At 38.7% G+C, this 20,857-nt stretch overlaps 1 protein-coding gene across 1 annotated transcript; it reads left to right on the top strand.

Moving 5' to 3' along the window:
• On the top strand, nt 1-20,857 carry LOC117673159 (lipase member M-like). Its single transcript, XM_034430355.2, has 10 exons — nt 1-52; nt 6,144-6,249; nt 7,408-7,525; nt 10,572-10,770; nt 12,660-12,769; nt 14,273-14,409; nt 16,523-16,669; nt 17,045-17,116; nt 19,360-19,425; nt 20,536-20,857. Exons 2-10 carry the CDS (start codon nt 6,151-6,153, stop codon nt 20,767-20,769), a joined length of 1,182 nt encoding a protein of 393 aa, XP_034286246.1. The 5' UTR covers nt 1-52; nt 6,144-6,150; the 3' UTR covers nt 20,770-20,857.

Raw genomic sequence — 20,857 nt, 5'->3', positions numbered from 1 at the left:
TTTCAATCTTTCCAGGTCCAGAATTTCTCTCCAGGACAGCAAATAGATTCTGGTAAAGATTTCTTTTTTTCTTTATGCAGATTGGCTTGTTTATTAGTCCAATGTATATGCTGCCCTTCTCTGTAGACTCAGGGTGGCTTACAATGCATTATAGCAATAGCCTGCATATTTTTTTGTATATATCTGCTTATTAGGGCTTTCGGTCCTCCCTAAGCGGTGTTGTTCTATACAAAGTTGGTTTATTGTCCCCACAATCCGGGTCCTCAATTTACCTACCTCGAAAGGATGGAAGACTGAGTCAACCTTGAGCCTGGTGAGATTCGAACTTGCACTAATTGCAGGCAGCTGGCAGCTAAGTGCTAGCACTTAACAGCACTTTAGTCCGCTGCACCACCGAGGCTCTTTTTAGAAGGCTATTATAAAACTTCATTGTGGTATAATCCACCATAACACTGAAAGAACAGGTAATCAAATTCTTGAGAAAACCTTCGGTTTGACCTAATATACAATGAAAGAATTATATCAGAAAAAAGGTCTATGTCTATCAAGATCCATGGTCTGAATCCATGGTCCAATTTACTTACTTAGTGATTCAAATTATAATATTTAACTCAATATTTGTTTTCATTGAAAAATGACAATAATTTTTAGTAAGCAATGTCTTTCATCAAATTATTAGAATTGAAACAAAATACATTTAATTGCTTTCCTGTAAAAATGAAGTCCAAAATTTTTCAGGAGTACTTTCACAGTGGAGATGGGATCATCTTTTCTTGAAGCCATATTTCTTTCGCTCGTAAAAGAGATCTGTTTTTGAACTCCCCAAATTGACAATCTTGGGACAGCCATCTCGATCTTTTTCCTGAATAGTACATTCCTTGCAGTAATAAGCATCAGATTGTTGATTTTTGTAGAACAGAAGACTTATAATGTTCTCTCTACTCAGCAACATTTTAAGGATCTGATAGGAAGCCATGATAGATTGTTGGCTTCTCAATAGATGCCAGCATTGCAATTGTTTGCTTTCATTTAAAGTAGTATTTCTAAACTTGGCATGTTTAAGATAGTGGACTGCACGTCCCGGAATAACCTAGCCAGCCTGGCTGACTAATTGGGGAGTTCTGGGGCTTGAGGTCTACACATCTTAAACTTGCCAAGTTTGAAAAACACTACTTAAAAGGAACAAAGATTCCATTTTATTGGAAATACAGAATGTATTTTTACCTCAGGTTGTGAGCCTTTGGCATACAAGGAAATACTGTTTTGATATATGAGATATGAGATATGATATACGAGATATATCATACCTTTTTCCCCCCTAAAAGAGGGTGAAAATTTAGGTGCGTCTTATACACCGAATGTAGCCCCACCCATCCACTGGCCCCCACCCTTTGGCCTGTGCCTCGCAGCAGTTACCTCCTTACAAGCAAACAGCAAGAAAAAACAGCACCTTTAAGTTTCAGCACAGCCTAATTAGCACAAGTTGATTAGATCGGCCTCCTGACTCTCAGCTGATTTGCTCTCAGCTGTTTTGTGCAGGGCTCTGCTGCTTGCTCCAAAGAGGTAATTTGCTGGAGCAGATTTTTTTTCCCTTGTGCTAATCAAGCTATGCTGAAAACGAAACTGAAAGTAAAGCAGGTTGTTTGCTGTTTGCTGCAACCTGGCAAAATTAAGCAGAGGCAGAGGGAGATTTCTTTTTCTTGTTTTTCGTCACCAAAAAAGGTAGGTGCAAACAATGGAAAATTTAGGGCAAAAGAGGAGAGTTCAAGATTTTAAAACACAAAAGAAAAAAAGGAGAAAGAAAAAGGCAAAAATAAAAATGGAAAGGGATAAAAAGAAAAAGAAATGAAAGAGAAAGATGTTATACATATTTAGAATTGAAATATGAATAGTAGTAAGAAATAAATGGGAAATCATGATTGTAAAAATGAAATGAATAATAATTGGAATATTTATCTTTGTATTTTTGAAATCTAGACAATGATAAGTTTTTATTTTTTTATTTTATTTAGAAATATGAATAAGTATAAACTGTAACAATTGAAATACCTTTAATGGTATATGGTGGTGAAAGTAAAAAGGATTAAGTTGTAGCTTGGATAACAGCTAGAACATTTTAAAATTTAATTAGGAAAATTATAAGGATTGAAATATTTTTAATTATATATTGTGATGAAAGTAGAAATGATTAAGTTGTGATTTGGAGGATTATATGGGCAAAACTATTTGGGTTATTGGGAGAGTTTAAGATGTGAAAATGAGTAACATAAGGGGAAAGCTCTATTTAACTAGGGAATTGTAATAATTGAGATATTATTTATTTATTTATTTATTTATTTATTTATTTATTTATTTATTTATTTATTTATTTATTTATTTATTTATTATGCCGCCCTTCTCTGGAGACTCAGGGCGGCTTACAATGCATTAAGCAATAGCCTTCATACTTTTGTATATTTTATACAAAGTCAGCTTATTGCCCCCACAAACCGGGTCCTCATTTTACCCACCTTAGAAAGGATGGAAGGCTGAGTTGACCTTGAGCTTGGTGAGAATTGAACTCGCAGTAATTGCAGGCAGCTGGATGTTAAATGCTGCTTTAGTAGGAGGCATTAGCCTCCTACGCCACTCAGGCTCCTATTAATTAATTGTATATTAATTAATTGTATATTGTGTTGAAAGCAGAAATGGTTAAGTTGTGGTTTGGAGGAATACATGGGGGAAATTATTTGGTTTTTTATTATTGGTAAATATAATTAATTGATTTGTAAGAAATTGGATTGCATGGAAATAATTGGAATAGTCATGTTCATATTGATTAATATACAAAAAAATATAGTTATATAACCAATTGATTTATATTAAAATGTTGAATTTGTATTAAACAATTGTAATATTACATAATTAACCAATGTGAGGATGGATATAAAAATAGATGACAATAGGAAGGGGTATAATGTAGAATAGAAGGGAAAAATTGAAATTGATTAAGATTAGAGATGAGGATGAGGGTAATATTGGTTTTTTTACAAAAATAGATGAGGAATAAATATGGCAAAAAGGAAATATAGAAATTGTAAATTTAATTGAAATGCCTAAACACTGTTTAAATTTGTGAACCGGCCAAATACTCTGTTCAAAGAAAATGCATTGTATGTTTGTATGTGTGTTTGTCCAAAAAAAAAAAAAAAAACTTTTTATAAAAAAAGACAAACAAAAAAGGTAGGTGAGAGATCAACAGAAACCTTCCAGGAGAACAATAAATGAAGAAAATCCTTTGTCAGAGAAGATGGATAATGACTCCAATCTTCAAACCCCTCCTCTGACAAATGTCCACCAATTGTTTATCTAAATTCTTCTATGCAGGCATCAGAAATTCATTTATGAGGAGTGAACCTATTTTTAAAAATTAATTTAATTGAAGAAGCTGTGATACTCCTAAAATAGTCTATTAAATGGATGTATGCCAGATTTATACTAACACGACTGAGAACATTTTTATTCTCTCTCAAGTTTATTTTGCTTCACCAAAATCCCAGCAAAGACTTTTAACTAAAAAATGTTCACTGAATCAGTAGTAAACATTGGTTTATTTTACTGTTGCATATATTTGCTTAATTTTATTGCTCCTGCATTACCTCTTATATTTTTTTAAAAAAACCCACCTCTCTCCTAAAATGTAAATACTTATTGCAATGCAGAATTTCTTGCAGAATTTACATTTCTAAATGCCAGATTAAACCAAAAGTTTCTTGTACCTTTAAGACCACCAGTGAAGTGAAAGTAAAACAGGTAAAAACTGAAACATGAAACTAAAAAGAAATTGGGTCACTTTTTCAAGCCCAAAGAAAGACTGATCTGTGTAAGGGGGATGGGGTGGGGTGGGGTAGAACTGGGCAACTTGGAATGATGTGTCCAAAGGGTGGCCAAGATTTCTGTCAGAGGATTTCTTAAAACAGGATAGTTAAAAATAATCTGGAATTCTCCATAGAAAGAACAGTGAAGGCGTGTTTGGCTCAAGGACACCACAAGTTGGTGCCATCACTGACTATTGGGGGTGAGCATTGGCCCCCATGGAGAGGGCTCGCAACTTGGGTGTCCTCCTGGACTCACAGCTCTCTTTGGAAGAGCACTTGACGGCCGTGGCCAGGGGGACTTTTTATCAGGTCCACCTGATTCTCCAGTTGTATCCCTTTCTGGATTGGGACTCATTAAATACGGTCACTCATGCTCTCGTTACTTCCCGCCTGGACTACTGCAATGCTCTGTACATGGGGCTCCCCTTGAGGAGCACCCGGAAGCTCCAGCTGGTCCAGAATGCGGCCGCGTGGGTGGTTATGGGAGCGCGAGCTGCCCTGGCTCCTGGTGGTCTTCCAGGTGCGCTTCAAGGTTTTGGTTACCACCTTTAGAGTGCTCCATGGCATCGGACCGGGGTATTTATGAGATCGCCTTCTGCTACCAATAGCCTCTCACCGACCAGTACACTCCCATAGAGAGGGACTTCTCAGGGTGCCATCGGCCAAACAGTGCTGACTGGCGGCCCCCAGGGGGAGAGCCTTCTCTGTGGGGGCACCTACCATCTGGAACGAGCTCCCCCCAGAGATACGGAGGATCCTGGATCTGCGCACGTTTCGTTGTACTCTCAAAACTTTTTTATTTTATTTTTTTTAAAATAATTTTTATTGAATATAAATATTAAAAAAGACAAAACTTTTTTATTTCAGCAGGCTGGCCTGGCCTAACTCTCCCTTTTAATTTTTTTAAATCATTTGATTTGTTTTATAAATTGGGTGTTTTAATTTGTTTTTCGGCCAAAATATTTAATAATTTTAATCGACTTTTAATGTTTGTAATATCTGTATTTTATCTTGGCTGTTCACCGCCCTGAGTCCTCCGGGAGTAGGGCGGTATAGAAATTTGATAAATAAATAAATAATAAATAAACAAACAAACAAACAAACAAACAAACAAACAAACAAACAAACCACAGTTTTAAGATTCCATTTTAAAGCAATTGAACCTGTAATAAATGTTTCAGCTCTTTGGATTGCAACATATTTGGTGTCAAATAATAGTATTACATAGAATGTTTCTGAGATTTTATTTTACTTCATAAGCAGTTTGAATCAAGGGTTCTACGCTTGTTCCTCAGTTTTCCCAACTAAAAGATTTCTCTCATGAAGGTAATCTGAATGTTTTTCAGTAGGTGGGGGGTATAGGGTAAAACAGGGGTGGGGTCTACTTACCTTTACTACCGGTTCACAATGGGGCCGCGCGCGCACGCTCGCTTTGCTCGCGTGCGCAGAAGCGTTCTGATGACGTTGGGGTCGGTGGGGGAGCCTCCCGCCAGTTTTACTACCGATTCTATAGAACCGGTGCGAACGAGGGGCAACCCACCACTGGAAGGGACCCTCCCAAATTTTCAAGATAGTAAGTGAGGGACAGGAGAGAGGTTTTCAGATTTGCAAGATTCTGTTAATGTAACCCTAGAATAAAGATAGAGCTAGTACCTATGACTGTGCTTCTTGTTTGGATTACCTCACAATGCTAACAATCTTACACATCTGAAAGTTCCCCTCCCATCCCACACTTTTTCTTTTCCTTCTGGGAAAACTAGGGAACATACCTTCTGAGATGCTTTCCCTACCCTTATCCCTTCTTCAGATTTAAAATTTGTTGTCAGACCATCGTCTAGGCTGTAACTCTTTTTCCTGTCTCCCAGAGTTTTCTCACATAACCACAAACCATTATAGTTCTCTCATCAAATGTATGACCCCCTGCTTACAATTAAAACGCAGGTATTTGAAGATAATATTCATGTATTAGATTTATATGCCATTCGTCTCCCAGCAATCCAGTTCTAAAATTCTTACAGATTTCATCCTCTGGTACATCACTTAAACTCATATGAATAGACATAAGACTGCAATATTAGTAAATATCAGTGCACTTCAAATTGCTTTTTTTAACAGGGACATCCCCAGAGCAGCTAAGCCCTGAATTCTAATTGTTAGTTATACAATGATTTATTAATAGTTTCCAATTGTTACAACTTTTGTGTGGATATTCTATCTAATGTCACGCATGATTTATTGGCATCAAACATTTCTCAATCTTCTAAACACTATTTTTTAAAATTATAGGTACAAGATGTGGCTCTTATTTTTAGTGGTTTTTGCAATTCAAGGCATTTTATCTTCCACGGGAATAGTGCCCCAAGCCAGAAATCCTGAAGCATACATGAACATTGTAAGTTGTAATTGTGTTGGTGGTTGATGTGGTATAATATAATATAGAACATTAAAAATGGCAGTAAAAATAAATGGATCACTAGAATAAATTAAAAACAGGATGTTTCAAGTTCCATATTTATTCAATTCCAGAAAAGCAGAAAACATTAAAAAATATATATATAACTCTGCCTTAGTTTTGTTTAAGATGTAGTAGAGTGAAACAGATGGTCTTTCAAGATACTGTTCTCATAGCCTACAACAATAGCAAAAGCACTTAGACTTATATACCGCTTCACAGTGCTTTACAGCCCTCTGTAAGCGGTTTACAGAATCAGCATATTGCTCCCAAGAATCTGGGTCCTCATTTTACTGACCTTGGAAGGATGGAAGGCTGAGTCAACCTTGAGCCTGATAAGATTCGATCTGCCAAACTGCTGGCAGCCAGTGATCAACAGAAACAGCCTGCAGTACTGCACTCTAACCACTGAGCAAACCGCGGCTTATAAATATAAATAAATACATAACATTCCTATTGCTTCTGTTTCTTGACCTTCCCTTCCTCAAAGGGCTAATAGGAGCTGAAAATGACTAGAAAAAATACAAATAAAAGAATTATTTATAAATAAATAAAACAAAATCTTTCCAGGGACTTTAATTATTTCCATTATGGATCACTAAGGATCTTCTAGGTTAAAAAGGGCATGGTGTTTTATTGATAATAGCACTAGCAATAGCACTTAGACTTATATACTGCTTCACAGTGCTTTACAGCCCTCTCTAAGTGGTTTACAGAGTCAGCATGTTGCCCCCCAACAATCTGGGTCATCATTTTACCAACTTCGGAAGGCTGGAAGGCTGACTCAACCTTGAGCCTGGCAAGATTCAAACTGCCAAATTGCAGGCAGCTAGCAGTCAGCAGAAGTAGTCTGCAGTACTGCATTCTAACCACTGCACCACCGCAGTTCATGCATACACGTTCTCATTTTTAAGGTAATACAAGCACATGAATTCTTCCAATCATTTTCACATTTGATATTCTACATTTTAAAAAAAATAGCCAAGAATCCTTTGGCTATTTCCAGACTTCTTTTAGGTGATTCTACATATTAATAATGCACCAGTTGATAGGTAACATAAAAACTTGATGCAGTTATCCTGAAATTTCCTTCAACAGAGTGAAATCATTCACCATAAAGGATACCAAGCTGAAGAATATGAAATAGCAACTTCTGATGGTTACATTCTCACTCTTAACAGAATTCCACATGGCAGAAAACAACATTGGGGCCTATGTAAGTAAAAATAAATAAGACTATACATTTTTTAAAAAAATCATGGGAAATATTTATGAAAAGTTTGTTTAGAACATTTTTTGGGGAAAGAATCACATGTCTTATTCCATTGGAGTAGCCAACATTAGGTAACCAATTGTCTTCCAATTGACACAACTTTCAAATGATAGAGTTGGAAAGCAGCATGGAGGGCTTTAGCCATTACCTTTCTAAGACCAGGAATGAGAGCGTAATTCCCAGTTCTTACTTTTTAAAGATTTTTAAAGATCAAGGAGGTAGAATTTAGAAGTGTACAGAAAATTATTCCTGTGCATATACATTTACTCCTAGGCATTTAGGATACTTATTCCTGCATTTTTTTCAACATTACGCATTCATGTGACACACATACACACACACAGGAGGCACACAGGATGGAGTAATATGTCTGCAGATAAAAGAATACTACAGATCCAGTCTCAAGAAAACAGCCAAGAGATGATACAGAAAGGAAAAGGCTCTGTTCAGAATTTTGACAAATAAAGGTGTATTTCTATGGCCTTTGAGGACAGCTTCCCCAGAACTATTAAACAGGGTTCCAGCTCCAAGATGAAAGACAGATTTCCATTTTTAGAAGAAGGAATCTGTCAGTGTGTGCACTGTGTGCACTAGTAGTCACTGAGTGTGACTACTATTTTGAGACAACCCAGGAGCAAAATACAGTACACAGAGATCTTTCAAACAATGGTTTATCTACAAGTCATATATATATACATACACGTGCTAAGCAAAGCCAGGCAATCAATCATTCTTCAACTCTAAATGGAGAACTACAAGGCAGATACATGAGGAGATAGAATTACACGAGAGGAGAGGGAGAGGGAGAGGGAGAGGGAGAGAGAGAGAGAGAGAGAGAGAGAGAGAGAGAGAGAGGTCCTCTAATGGCTTCCTTTATATAGACAGCTTCTTAAACAGCAATAACCCTGCTGACTCATCCTCAGTCTTAAAGGGGCTGGTCAGCTTTAAATCTTCATTAGAATAGAACAGAATAGAATTCTTTATTGGCCAAGTTTGATTTGACACACAAGGAAAGAGGACCGAGCCCTGAGGCACCCGGCAAATGAGGGGCCTAGGGGTCGACCTCTGTCCTCCTACCAACACCGACTGTGACTGACCAGAGAGATAGGAGAAGAACCACCATAACATGGTGCCTCCCACTCCCAACTCCCTTAGTCGTCCCAGAAGGATACCATGGTCAATAGTATCGAAAGCCGCTGAAAGGTCCAGTAGCACCAAGATGGAGGAATGACCTCCATCTCGGGCTCGCCAGAGATCATCCATCAGTGTGACCAAAGCAGTTTCCATGCTGTAGCCAGGCCTGAAGCCAGACTGAAAAGGGTCCAGATAATCCGTTTCATCCAATGATCGCAGGAGCTGAAGTGCCATCACTTTCTCTACAACCTCTCCCACAAAGGGTAGGTTGGAGACTGGATGAAAGTTCTTCAGGGAAGCCTTCAGGGAAGGCTTCTTGAGGGGGGCCTTACGACCACTTCCTTCAATGGTTGCGGGAAGGACCTCTCCCTCAAGGACACGTTAACTAAAGCCTGGAGCCAGCCTCATGTCACCTCCCTGCTGGCCGAGACCAGCCAGGAGGGGCACGGGTCCAACAAACAAGTGGAGGAACTCATCGCCCCTGTAGCCTTGTCCACTTCCTCAGGAGTCACAGGCTCAAACTCATCCCACACAATAGGACTAAGACCTACCCCCGTCATCTCGGTCAGAATTGCCCAAGTCCATCCGAGTCTGAGTGACTTTATCCGACAGAAACTGCACAAACTCCTCAGCTCTACCCTGCAAGGGCTCCTCCACTCTTTCTACATCAAGGAGGGAGCGCATCACCCTAAATAGGGCAGCTGGGAGCGAATCAGCGGATGCAATAAGTGTGGAAAAATGCGAACATTTTGCCGCCCGTATCGCCACTAATTAGAAGTGATTAGAAGTGTATTTTAAAAAAACTAACATTCAGTTTAAATTACATATGGACACCTTTTCCTACTTTTGGATCTCAATGACATCTAAAAAGCCTTTTTAAAGTGATCAGTTCAATTGGGGAGGACAAGCAACAGAGAAGAAGAGAGAGAAAGAAAGTAAGGGGAGAAATTGTGTGTGTGGGGGGGAAAACTACCTCTATCTATTTCCGATTCTAGCTCCAGCATACATTGCCTTTAATATCCTTTGTAACCCCTAACAGATTAGATTTTGGAAATATGATCTTCAATGGAAAAATGAATTCTATTTCATGGTGGAGAAGTGTTATTTTGTATTATTAGATAAAGGAATGATAAATAATAGATTGAGCAGAGTGCATCATTAATATAATGACCAACTGATGAACTGTTCCCATAACCCCTTAATGATAAGCAGCATTCCTTTTATAGCTACATGCTACCATTGACCATGAGTAAAGGCTAAAATTACATGCATACATAATTTGTACTTTTCATCAATTAATGAATATTTTGCTCTGGTTTTGAGTAGCAGTCTAAATTCTGCATTATTATTAATCTTCTCATTGTTCCTATCACCCATCTCCTCCCGTGAATGACTGTAACCTTGTTGCTGGTATCCTTAAGATTTATATTGACTGTTTCCCTATGATTATCATTAAGTATTGTACCTTATGATTCTTTTATGTACTCCGAGAGCGTATGCACCAAGACAAATTCCTTGTGTGTCCAATCACACTTGGCCAATAAAGAATTCTATTCTATTCTATTCTATTCTATTCTATTCTATTCTATTCTATTCTAGTCTAGTCTAGTCTAGTCTAGTCTAGTCTAGTCTAGTCTAGTCTAGTCTAGCCCAGTCCAGTCCAGTCCGTTCCATTCCATTCCATTCCATTCCATTCCATTCCATTCCATTCCATTCTAATATAAATTTGCGGATCTGGATGAAGAACTAAGGACCTATGCTAGTACTGAATCTAGAGTTGTTCCATACGCACAAGACAAACAAAATTTTAGGAACTGATGTGAACAATAATGATGTTTGTGGTATCTTTTTACAGCAGGAAAACCGGTTGTGCTTTTGCAACATGGCTTATGTTTTGAAGGAAGGATATGGGTTGCAAACATGCCCAATCAAAGTCTTGGATTCATGCTAGCAGATGCAGGCTATGATGTCTGGATAGGGAACAACAGAGGCAACTCCTGGTCTCGAAAACATCAACACCTTACAATTAAGCAAGACCAGTATCATGCTTACAGGTGACGTAAAACAGAATGGATGACAGCCTCAGGATATGTATTTTTTGTTTGTTTGCTTGCTTTTAATTGCATTTCTTAGACTTCATGTGGAACAGCTTTTTACCAGATTGCACAACACTTTTCACAAATCCATGTAATTTAGCTGCATTTCCTATTTCCTTGTTCAAAATACATGTTATTAAATTTTAAGCCCGTGTTAACGAAGGAGAAATGTTTGGCTTTTTACTGTAAAATGCAAGATTTAAACATTCAACAGCAAGAATGGAAGAGAATTTTTTTTGAGTAGTTTGAAAGTCTGTCCTCAATTCTTTGATATTAATCAACTGATTATATTCTCCATCATGTGAATAACATTATACAACTCGTGGTTAAAATTAGTAACAAAGAACTAGGCTGTTTGGATTCTTATTTTAAACACTGTACTTTAGAGAAAAACCCATCCATTGATTCATCCCTTGACAAACATTATGACATTTTCTAGGAGTCATGTTAGGGATGTATAACAATTTTTACCTGGAATCAATGGAATGAAAAGTTCCATGTACATGTGGGGACTGATAGTGAAATGAACTATTTCCTTGCCCATGAATGTATGTGCAGAGTTCACAGCAAGGGTGTCCACAGGAAGATTAAAAAATCGATATGTCCCAAAGGTGCTTTTTCAGGAGGCAACTGGACGTTTTTTGTTTTTCTTGGAAGATGTTCTGCTTCACATCCAAGAAGCTTCTTCAGCTCTGACTGGATGGTGGGGAATGGAAGGATTTATACTCCTTGCAGACAGCTGGTCATTTGCATTCTTTTAGAGCAGTGTTTCTCAACCTTGGAAGCTTGAAGATGGGTGGACTTCAACTCCCAGAATCCCCCAGCCAGCGCTGCTGGCTGGGGGATTCTGGAAGTTGAAGTCCACCCATCTTCAAGCTACAAAGGTTGAGAAACACTGTTTTAGAGAGTAATTGAGGTCACTTGGAGGTTTACCTGTGTCCTCACGGTCACCTGAGTAGTGCAAATGTGTGTGGAGCCTCCTTGGCTGCAGGGTATTTTTCTGTCCTGTGCCCCTTCACTGTTGAAGACAGGAGCAGGCTGTTGGGGATGACTCTGTGTTGTCTGCATCTCAAACTGAAGTGTCAATGGTTCCTGTAGTCTGCAATTTTTCTGGAAATCTGTTCATATTCCTACACCATTTGAAAAGGTTCATCCCAAAGTGCATGGCTAAATGTCTATGAAGCTTCTTGGATGAGAAGCAAAACATCTTCAAAGAAAAACAATTAAGTCAATTTACCTCCTGAAAAATTACTGCAGGTTCGAATCTCGCCAAGGCTCAAGGTTGACTCAGCCTCCCATCCTTTCTAAGGTAGGTAAATTGAGGACCCATTTGTGGGGGCAATAAGCTGACTTTGTATAAATATACAAAAGGATGAAGGCTATTGCTGAGCACATTGTAAGCCGCCCTGAGTCTCCGGAGAAGGGCGGCATATAAATCAAATAATAATAATTAAAAAAAGCCCCTTTGGGACAACCATGACCTGGATGACTGAGAATTTCCATAGATATTTAAAAAAATTGACAGTTGCAACAGCACCATTAAAGCCCTTGTCCCTCTTTTGTTATATGCATCACATATATGATACATGTAAAAAAAAAAAAACCAACACCACAGGACTTCAATCATGGTCAAGACCATCCTCTCATCTTTTTAGGATACCCCAGACATGTTTGATTCAGAGTATGTTTATTTCTACAATGGATCTCAATACTTATTGTCATCCATCTTTGCAAGGGACGGTTCAATCTACCTCTATTATGTTAAAATTCCATTGATTGAATTAGAGAGCTCATAAAAACAGTGTTAATTATCTTATTTAATATGAATTGTCTATTATATCTTACAGTTTTGATGAAATGGCCAGATATGACCTCCCAGCAATGATTTCTTTTATTGTGGAAAAAACGAGAAATTCCAAGATACATTTAGTGGGCTACTCTCAAGGTGCTACTGAAGGTATATTATAGAAACCACCACTACACAAACTACATGCAGCCGTAGTTGTATAGCATGTATTCATGATTTCCATATGGGCAGAATGGCAAAAGATAAAGATGGAGATATTATAAAACTAGAATGACATTAATATATGCTTATTTCACACATGCCTTTAGATCAGGGGTGAAATCCAGCAGGTTCTAACAGGTTTTGGAGAACCGGTAGCGGAAATTTTGAGTAGTTCGTAGAACCGGCAAATACTCTGGCTGGCCCTAGAGTCGGGTGGGAATGGAGATTTTTTAATATCCTTCCCCCAGGAGGGGAGGGAATGGAGATTTTGCAGTATCCTTCCCCTGCCACGCCCACCAAGCCATGCCCACACAACCGGTAGGGAAAAATTTTGGATTTCACCCCTGCTTTAGATATATTGCATCAGAAAATCCAGGATAAAACAAGTTAATTTCTGTAACACAGGACAAAAGCTTAACCAAGCCTTTCTGATTTGGATTTAAAAATAATCTGCTTATTAGTCTTCAGGAAGACTCTTAAAAATGCTTAATGTTCTTTTAATGCAACTTTCTGAAATTAAGTAACATGCTACTAAAAACTAAAGAAAAAACTAAAGAAAGTTTTGTGAAATAAAGAAATTGGTTGTTGCAGAATAGTTCAGTGGATAGCAACATATTGTCCAAGTGACTTACAACTTACTTAAGTAGCATTAGCAGAACTCCATAACCAAATCATTTTAATGTGGCCCAAATCTCATGAGATTGCTAAACAATATTTTAGACAAAAATGTCCCAGTCTTATGGTATTTAATTCTCAGAGTGCCATTGTACAAGTTCTCCAAACTTGTGCAATCTCACCAGTTTTAATGATGTCATAAATTGTTGATATATATATATATTATATATATATATATATTATATTTTTAAAAAAATTACTTCTGTGCCATTGAGCAATGTTACATAATAGTATTTGCTGCTTGAAAAGATTGCTGATTCTAGAATAGCTGAATTACTCTGGAGTGGTTTTGAAATAAGTGATAGATTGCTTATTGCTTATAAACTCAGATGGTTTATTTCCATTTTTAAAGAATTCTGCCATAGATTGTGCTATAAGCAAATCTGTGCATTGAATGCCTGTGATTCCTTGGCAGAAGAAATGCAAGCTAATATTTGTCCAATTCTAAAGGATGAGAGGTAGTATGCTTGAGAAGTGATGGAAGGAACTTCTAATTAATGAATAAAAATTTCCCTGCCTTTTTAGATTAGGCATGTGATCATATTGCAATATTTCATGTTTCATTGGCTTTTTTTTTTATCCTGAGTATTTTTAATTTGAAAATCCTGCATATGAACATTAGTTTGGATCAGGAATCTATCCCCCCTCCCACCCACTCCCAAATAAATCTGTCCTGGTTCTTTTACTTCTATTAATTGTGCTTTTGAGTTTCACCAAAAATATGCACTCTGAAAAATGTGGGTTTTTTAGGCTAATATTTTGGGCCTGTATTCTCAGGTTTGATTGCACTTTCATCCATGCCACATGTGGCTGAAAAGATAAAAATGTTCCATGCCTTGTCTCCAGCAACCACTCTAAAGAATTCTCAAAATCCAATTATCAAATTACTACACCTGCCAGATGCTGCATTAAAGGTATTTGACGTACAATGTGATGGTAATAGCAAAGACGAGGATTTCATTTATTTAATTATTGTTTACCTATAACACATTGATTCAACTTTGGGCACATAACTTTTTGATTTTGGACTGCTTTAATATTTGTTGTCTGGGGGAATCCCTGCTACATAAAAATGGTCCTTCGATACTGGACCATTTATGGTCCAATCTTTCTTCTAGAAATAGTAAGTTTACTAGCCAAAAACTCAAATGTGGGGATGTATTTTAATACATTCTACTATGCTTCTGCTGATCTGAACTTTCTTGAAATACAATATTAACATAGTTAAGCCAGTATTAAGAATGACCAACATCAAGAGTTAGCTGCTAACATTAGAATGATGACACATTTTTTAAGTTCACATCTGACTACACTTTTCTCCAATTTTGCATTTTCTGACCAATAGAAGAAACAAAATTTACTTGTCATTCAAAATGTCCATGGTTCCAGATTTTGCACTTATAGCAAATTCACCATAAAAAAAGAAAATTGTGGGGAAAAAGTTATAAAATGCTTTAATTTGAGGGAACCTTGTTTAAAATTACAAAGGCTTAAAATGTTTCTCTTTCAAGAAAGGGAAACCAAAATGCACCCAAATTCTCAAGGCTGAGGGACCAAATTTAGCAGATCTACACAAATGAGACACTGACAAAAACCAACACAATAATAACCCAAAAACAAACCGTAGATGCAAACAGCTTTCCTCTTAGAAAGAAGAAGAGCCTATGCTCATATTGAAAGTAGATAGCTATTAGTTATCCATGTTGCAAGTATCTCTTGCTTAAGTAGGCTGGAAATCTGATTTGTTTATTTGGGCTAGATGGTATTCTTCCTCCTTCACTGAATTATCTGGTATTATATGGTAGATCAGGGATGGCAGAATTGTTCTACTGATAAGATCATTACAACACCAGCCTTTCCAGAAGAGGGAGCTGGCAGCTCTTGTCTCCCAAGATGTGACTAAGTCCTCTTAGGAGGAGGAGAAAAACAAGGTCAATGGAATTACTTAAGAGCTGTTAAGAAGAACGGCCAGTCCTTAAGTGGCCCTGAAGGCCTTTGACAGCAGCAGGTCAGCCTTATAAGGTAGTCCAGACAGGAAGTGCAACCAGGTGGACTAATTCTACTTTATTTTAAGGTTAAATTAACAGAATCTAACAAGTCGGAAGGTACATTTTCCTCCCATCAGCTTTACAAGTAATTAGGTAAAGTCATTTCCAAGATGCTTGCTGTGCCCACATTCCTTTTGTGGGACTGTCTCTTATCTGTTCCCCGATGAGGCTCTTCCCCCACATCATTCCCAGATATCCTTGCACAGACTGTTGACAGTCATTTCAGTCTGGTGCTGACGGTGTTCAGCATATGTCCATCTGAAACAGCTTTCTTTCAGGAGAATGAAAGGAGAATGCACTTTTGGAAGGTGCATTTCAATTTCTCCAGGTGAAATCCTGAGATATTAAGGTTCATTCACTTAATTATTTCTAAATAATTAATTGCAGTGATTTGCATGGTTAGAGCGAAACCTGGCATTGGGTATTTCTCTTACACCCAGCTCTTCCGAGCTATTTCCTTTGCAACACAATTCTCACACTCCCATCCTCATCAATAGGCGAAGCCAAACTCTAGAACAGGAGTGTCAAACTCGATTTCATTGAAGGCCGCATTATGTGTTTGACCCTGGAGGCTGGGGTGGGTGTGGCCAGAGTGGGCCAGGGTGGCCAGGGTGGGCATGGCCAGCTTGACATTACTCATGTTAGGGGCACATGTGGTGGCCCGAGAGCTCTGCCAGCAAAAACTGGTTCCCAAGCTCCGTTTTCAGCCACGATGGCCTCCTGCCAGTGAAAACAGAGCTCTGTTTTCGCTGGCAGAGGGTGGCAGGAGGCCGTTGGAGCTGAAAAAGGATCCTGGGAGGGCTGCACACAGCCATCCCAAGTTCCATTTTCGCTGGCAGAGGCACCACGGGCCGGATCTAAGTACCTTGCGGGCCAGATCCAGCCCCCGTGCCTTGAGTTTGACATCCGTGTTCTAGAACCTTGATAGAGCCATTGATCCATATTGATGTAACTACATATAATATTAATATATTTACAGGGTTTATTGGGCAGGAGGGATTTTTTCCTGAGAAATGAGATTTCGAAAAAAATGGTCATCCGCATATGCAGCTCCATAATTTACAACCGACTCTGCTCCCACTTTGTTTCATTTATTGGAGGATATAATGAGAAGAATCTAAATTTGGTATGTATCAAGAAAAATGTATTTTAGCTGTCTGAAATTTCTTCTGTACATCTCACAGAGATTAAAAAACTAACTTTTCATGAACTTCTGTATCTTAAATAATGGGAACCGAGCTATCTTATTTAACAGGCAGCATAAACTTCATCACAGTTTAGCAATCTTGTACATTTATAATGAATATATGTGTGGCTCCTTCTAGTTTGCCCCTTACACAATTCATACAGGAGGAAGGAAGGAGGCTTTACCATAAACTAAATTAAATGAACTAAGCTGCAGCTCAGGAGGGTTATTAGCAAAACTGTCCCATGTGTCATCATTAAGAAAATTGTAAAGTTATTTCACTGCTCCATTTAACAATCAAAATATCTGTTGCAGAGCCGCATGGATGTTTACATGTCATACTTTCCAGATTCAACATCCGTTCAAAATATACTCCACTGGGGACAGGTAAAGTATCTCAAAATCCAATATTGTTTTTTAGGATTTTATATGATGATAAAAAGAACTGTGGTGGTGCAGTGGTTAGAATACAATACTGCAGGCTACTTCTGAGTACCAGCTGATTGAAATTTGCCAGTTTAAATCTCACCAGGCTCAAGGTTGACTCAGATTTTCATCCTTCTGAGGCAGGGGTGAAATGTAAAATTTGTTACTACCGGTTCTGTGGGCGTGGCTTGGTGATGGTGGTGGTGGGGTAATGTGACTGGGTGGGTGTGGCCAACTTTTTTTTTTTTAATTTTAACTTTTCAAAGCATTTTTTCTGCAAATGCAAAAAAATGCTTTGAAAAGGCTCTGACGATCAGGAACACAGCTGGGATCGTCAAAGCCTTTTCAAAGCATTTTTTTAACCACCTCTTCCCCGGAAGAGGTTGCAGAAAAAAATGCTTTAAAAGTCTCTGATGATCCAGCTGAGTTGCCTGATCGTTTTAAAAAATGCTTTAAAAAGTCTCTCTGACAATCAGGCAACTCAGCTGGGATCATCGGAGAGACTTTTAAAGCATTTTTTTCTGCAACCTCTTCCGGGGAAGAGGCGGTTAAAAAAATGCTTTGAAAAGGCTCTGACGATCCCAGCTGAGTTGCCTGATCGTCAGAGCCTTTTCAAAGCATTTTTTAAACCACCTCTTCCCCAGAAGATGTTGCAGAAAAAAATGCTTCGAAAAGCCTCTGAGATCCCAGATGAGCCGCACGATCATCAGAGGCTTTCTTTTTTACTTTTAAAAGCATTTTTTCGGCGGAAGAAGTTGTAGAAAAAATGCTTTAAAAAAAGCCTTTGATGAGTGTGCAGCTCAGCTGGGCATGGGGGGGGGGAGGGATTTTTGCTACCGGTTCTCCGAACCACCCGCTGCCATCGCTACCGGATCGGGCAATCCAGTCCGAACCGGGAGCATTTCACCGCTGTTCTGAGGTTGGTAAAATGAGGACCCAGATTGTTGGGGGCAAGATTCTGACCCTGTAAACTGCTTAGAGTGGGCTGTAAAAGCACTGTAAAGCAGTATATACGTCTAAGTGCTATTGCTATTAAACTTTACAGGAACTGTACAGACCTGAATTGACGGAAGAAGAAACAAGATTGTTTTGTGAGGTGCCAGGAGGTGCCTAGGGAGTATATTGAGTGTTCATCAGGCCCCAAGAATGATACACAGAGTTACTAAAGAGTAGTTTCCTTTATTGTTCTTCACTTACAGACAGAATCTTGCCAGGCTAAAGCAACTATTCACATAATTACATATATACTCTGGAAACAGCTAGAGGAAAGCCATTTTAATCCTCTTACTGCTGACCAAACTTTCCAAGAGATGCTGCCTCTTCACCCTCTGGAAACCAGCTCTCCCTCCTAGGAATCCAGACTACATACCACCATAGTTTTACAATGGTGGAGAGAAGATGGCTTGATTCTTTGATGGTCTGGGATTATTGTTGTGCATTCCATTACCACCATCACCATCCATTAGAGCATGGGTGTCAAACTCGATTTCATTGAGGACCGCATCAGGGTTGTGTTTGACCTCAGGGGGCCGGGGTGACCATGGCCAGCTTGACGTCACTCATGTTGGGGGCACATGTGATGGCCCAAGCGCTCTGCCAGCAAAAACAGGCTCCTGAGCTCCATTTTTGGCTGTGACAGCGTCCTGCAACCCTCTGCCAGTGTAAACAGAACTCGGGAGGGCCGCATGTGGCTCCCATGAGCTCCGTTTTCTCTGGCAGAGTCACCAAGGGCTGTTCTTTTGCTGTTTCCAGGGTAGCCTTGCAGGCCAGATCTAAGCACGCCATGGGCCGTATCCGGCCCCCCAGCCTTGAGTTTGACACCCCTGCATTAGAGTATCATTGGTATAATAATCTTGTATTATTATACCAATGTATAATAATGTTCTGTTTGTAACAGAAAGTTCTACTGATCTTGGGTCTGCCTAAAGTCTTTGCTCAGTGTTTAAAGCTATATTTTCAGTGTTTAGTATAATAAAATGCCAGAATTTGGAATCATTTATTATTCCCTTCCTTCCCCCCTCCTCCCTCTCTCTATATATCTCCCTCTCTCTTTCTTTCTCTCTCCTTCTCCCTCCCTCCTTCTTTCTCTCCCTCTCCCTCCCTCCCATTCCCTCTCTCCCATCTCTCTCTCTCTCTCCCTCTCTCTTTCTTTCTGTTTCCCTCTCCTCCTACCTCCCTCCCCCCCCACTCTCTCTAAAATCTAGATATACAAAACAGGACAATTTAGAGCTTTTGATTATGGGGATGGAAACAAGGAGAGATACAATCAGGTAAGATTTATCTGACCTACTTAAAGTTCTCTGTCACTTCAGCAAGTACAACAGGAGCCCGTAAATGACTGTGTTGTCCTTGATTAGCTGCAACTGCTTTTGTGCATATTACCAAAAAAAAAAAAAATGATGGCAACTCATGTACAATACAATATACAGCATTCAATGCATAGCTATTAAAACCCAACAGTCATTGAGGAGCCAAGCATTCACAGCCAAAGGATAAATTTGTTTCCCTTTTTGCTTAATTCTTTGAAAAAGTCTCAAGCTGCTTTCAACCCAATTAACTTCAGGCAAGCATGTTATCTGTGCAGGTCAAAGTCTTGCTCTTGTATAACAATATAATTTATATGATACCCTTTAACATTTATTTATATATGAATTTTATTCATCGGATTTGGTTTCCATACAACTCCAATCGATTCCGGCAGCTCACAGCAAAATAACAAAATAATAAACATGAAGTCAGAATGGAACACAAAACAATAAACAGAATGGTGCTTCCAGTCAATAATACCAAGCATATCATACACACAAAAAGGGACTCTAATTATCTTAGTCAGAGCTGTGGTATGCACACATCTGAGCTGAGGTGGGGCAGTGATTAGAATGCAGTACTGCAGGCTACTTCTGCTGACTGCCGGCTGCCAGCAGTTTAGCAATTCAATTCTCACCACTTCAAGGTTTACTCAGCCTTCCATCCTTCCGAGGTCAGTAAAATGAGGACCCAGATTGTTGGGGGCAGTATGCTGACTCTGTAAACTGCTTAAAGAGCTCTATAAAGCATTGTGAAGTGATATATAAGACTAAGCGCTATTGCTATTGCTATTAGTCCAATGACTGGAAGAAGGACAGGTCTTTAAGCCCCTCTGGAGGGTGACTAAAATAACTATTGTTTCGTTCTTGTTTTCTCAGAATATCTCACTTACTCTGCAAAGATTTCTATCACTGAAAATATTTGTTCTAACTAAACTACCGTGATCAAATATTAAGATATTCACCTCCTCTTGTACCTAGAAAGATTCATCCTAGTTTCTCAATAGGCAGTTTGTATTTAGTATGCTATTTTGTGTGCAAAACCCTTCAATTGGTTTATTTTTGTCTTTTTAGGATGAGCCGCCAACTTACAATGTAGAGCGCATTACAGTACCAATAAGTATATGGTATGGAGAAAATGACCGGTTAGTGACGTCTGACAGTGTCAAAGCATTAATTAACCAGCTCCATAGTGTTGTCTACAAAGCTAGCTTATCTGATTGGAGTCACTTTGATTTTATTTGGGGCCTTGATGCTTCTAAGAGAGTTTACAGTCCCCTTATTAAATTGATATCCTTGTATACATAATGCTGTAAATTTGTATAAATTTTTTAAAAACTACTTTTTCTTTATGTTTGTCAGAAATTGGTGATATATAAATACAATATAAATGTTA

Source organism: Pantherophis guttatus, chromosome 6 (assembly GCF_059756535.1).
Source record: "Pantherophis guttatus breed Tessera chromosome 6, ASM5975653v1, whole genome shotgun sequence".
Lineage (NCBI taxonomy): Eukaryota > Metazoa > Chordata > Lepidosauria > Squamata > Colubridae > Pantherophis > Pantherophis guttatus.
This window is presented reverse-complemented; position numbering and strand designations above follow the sequence as displayed.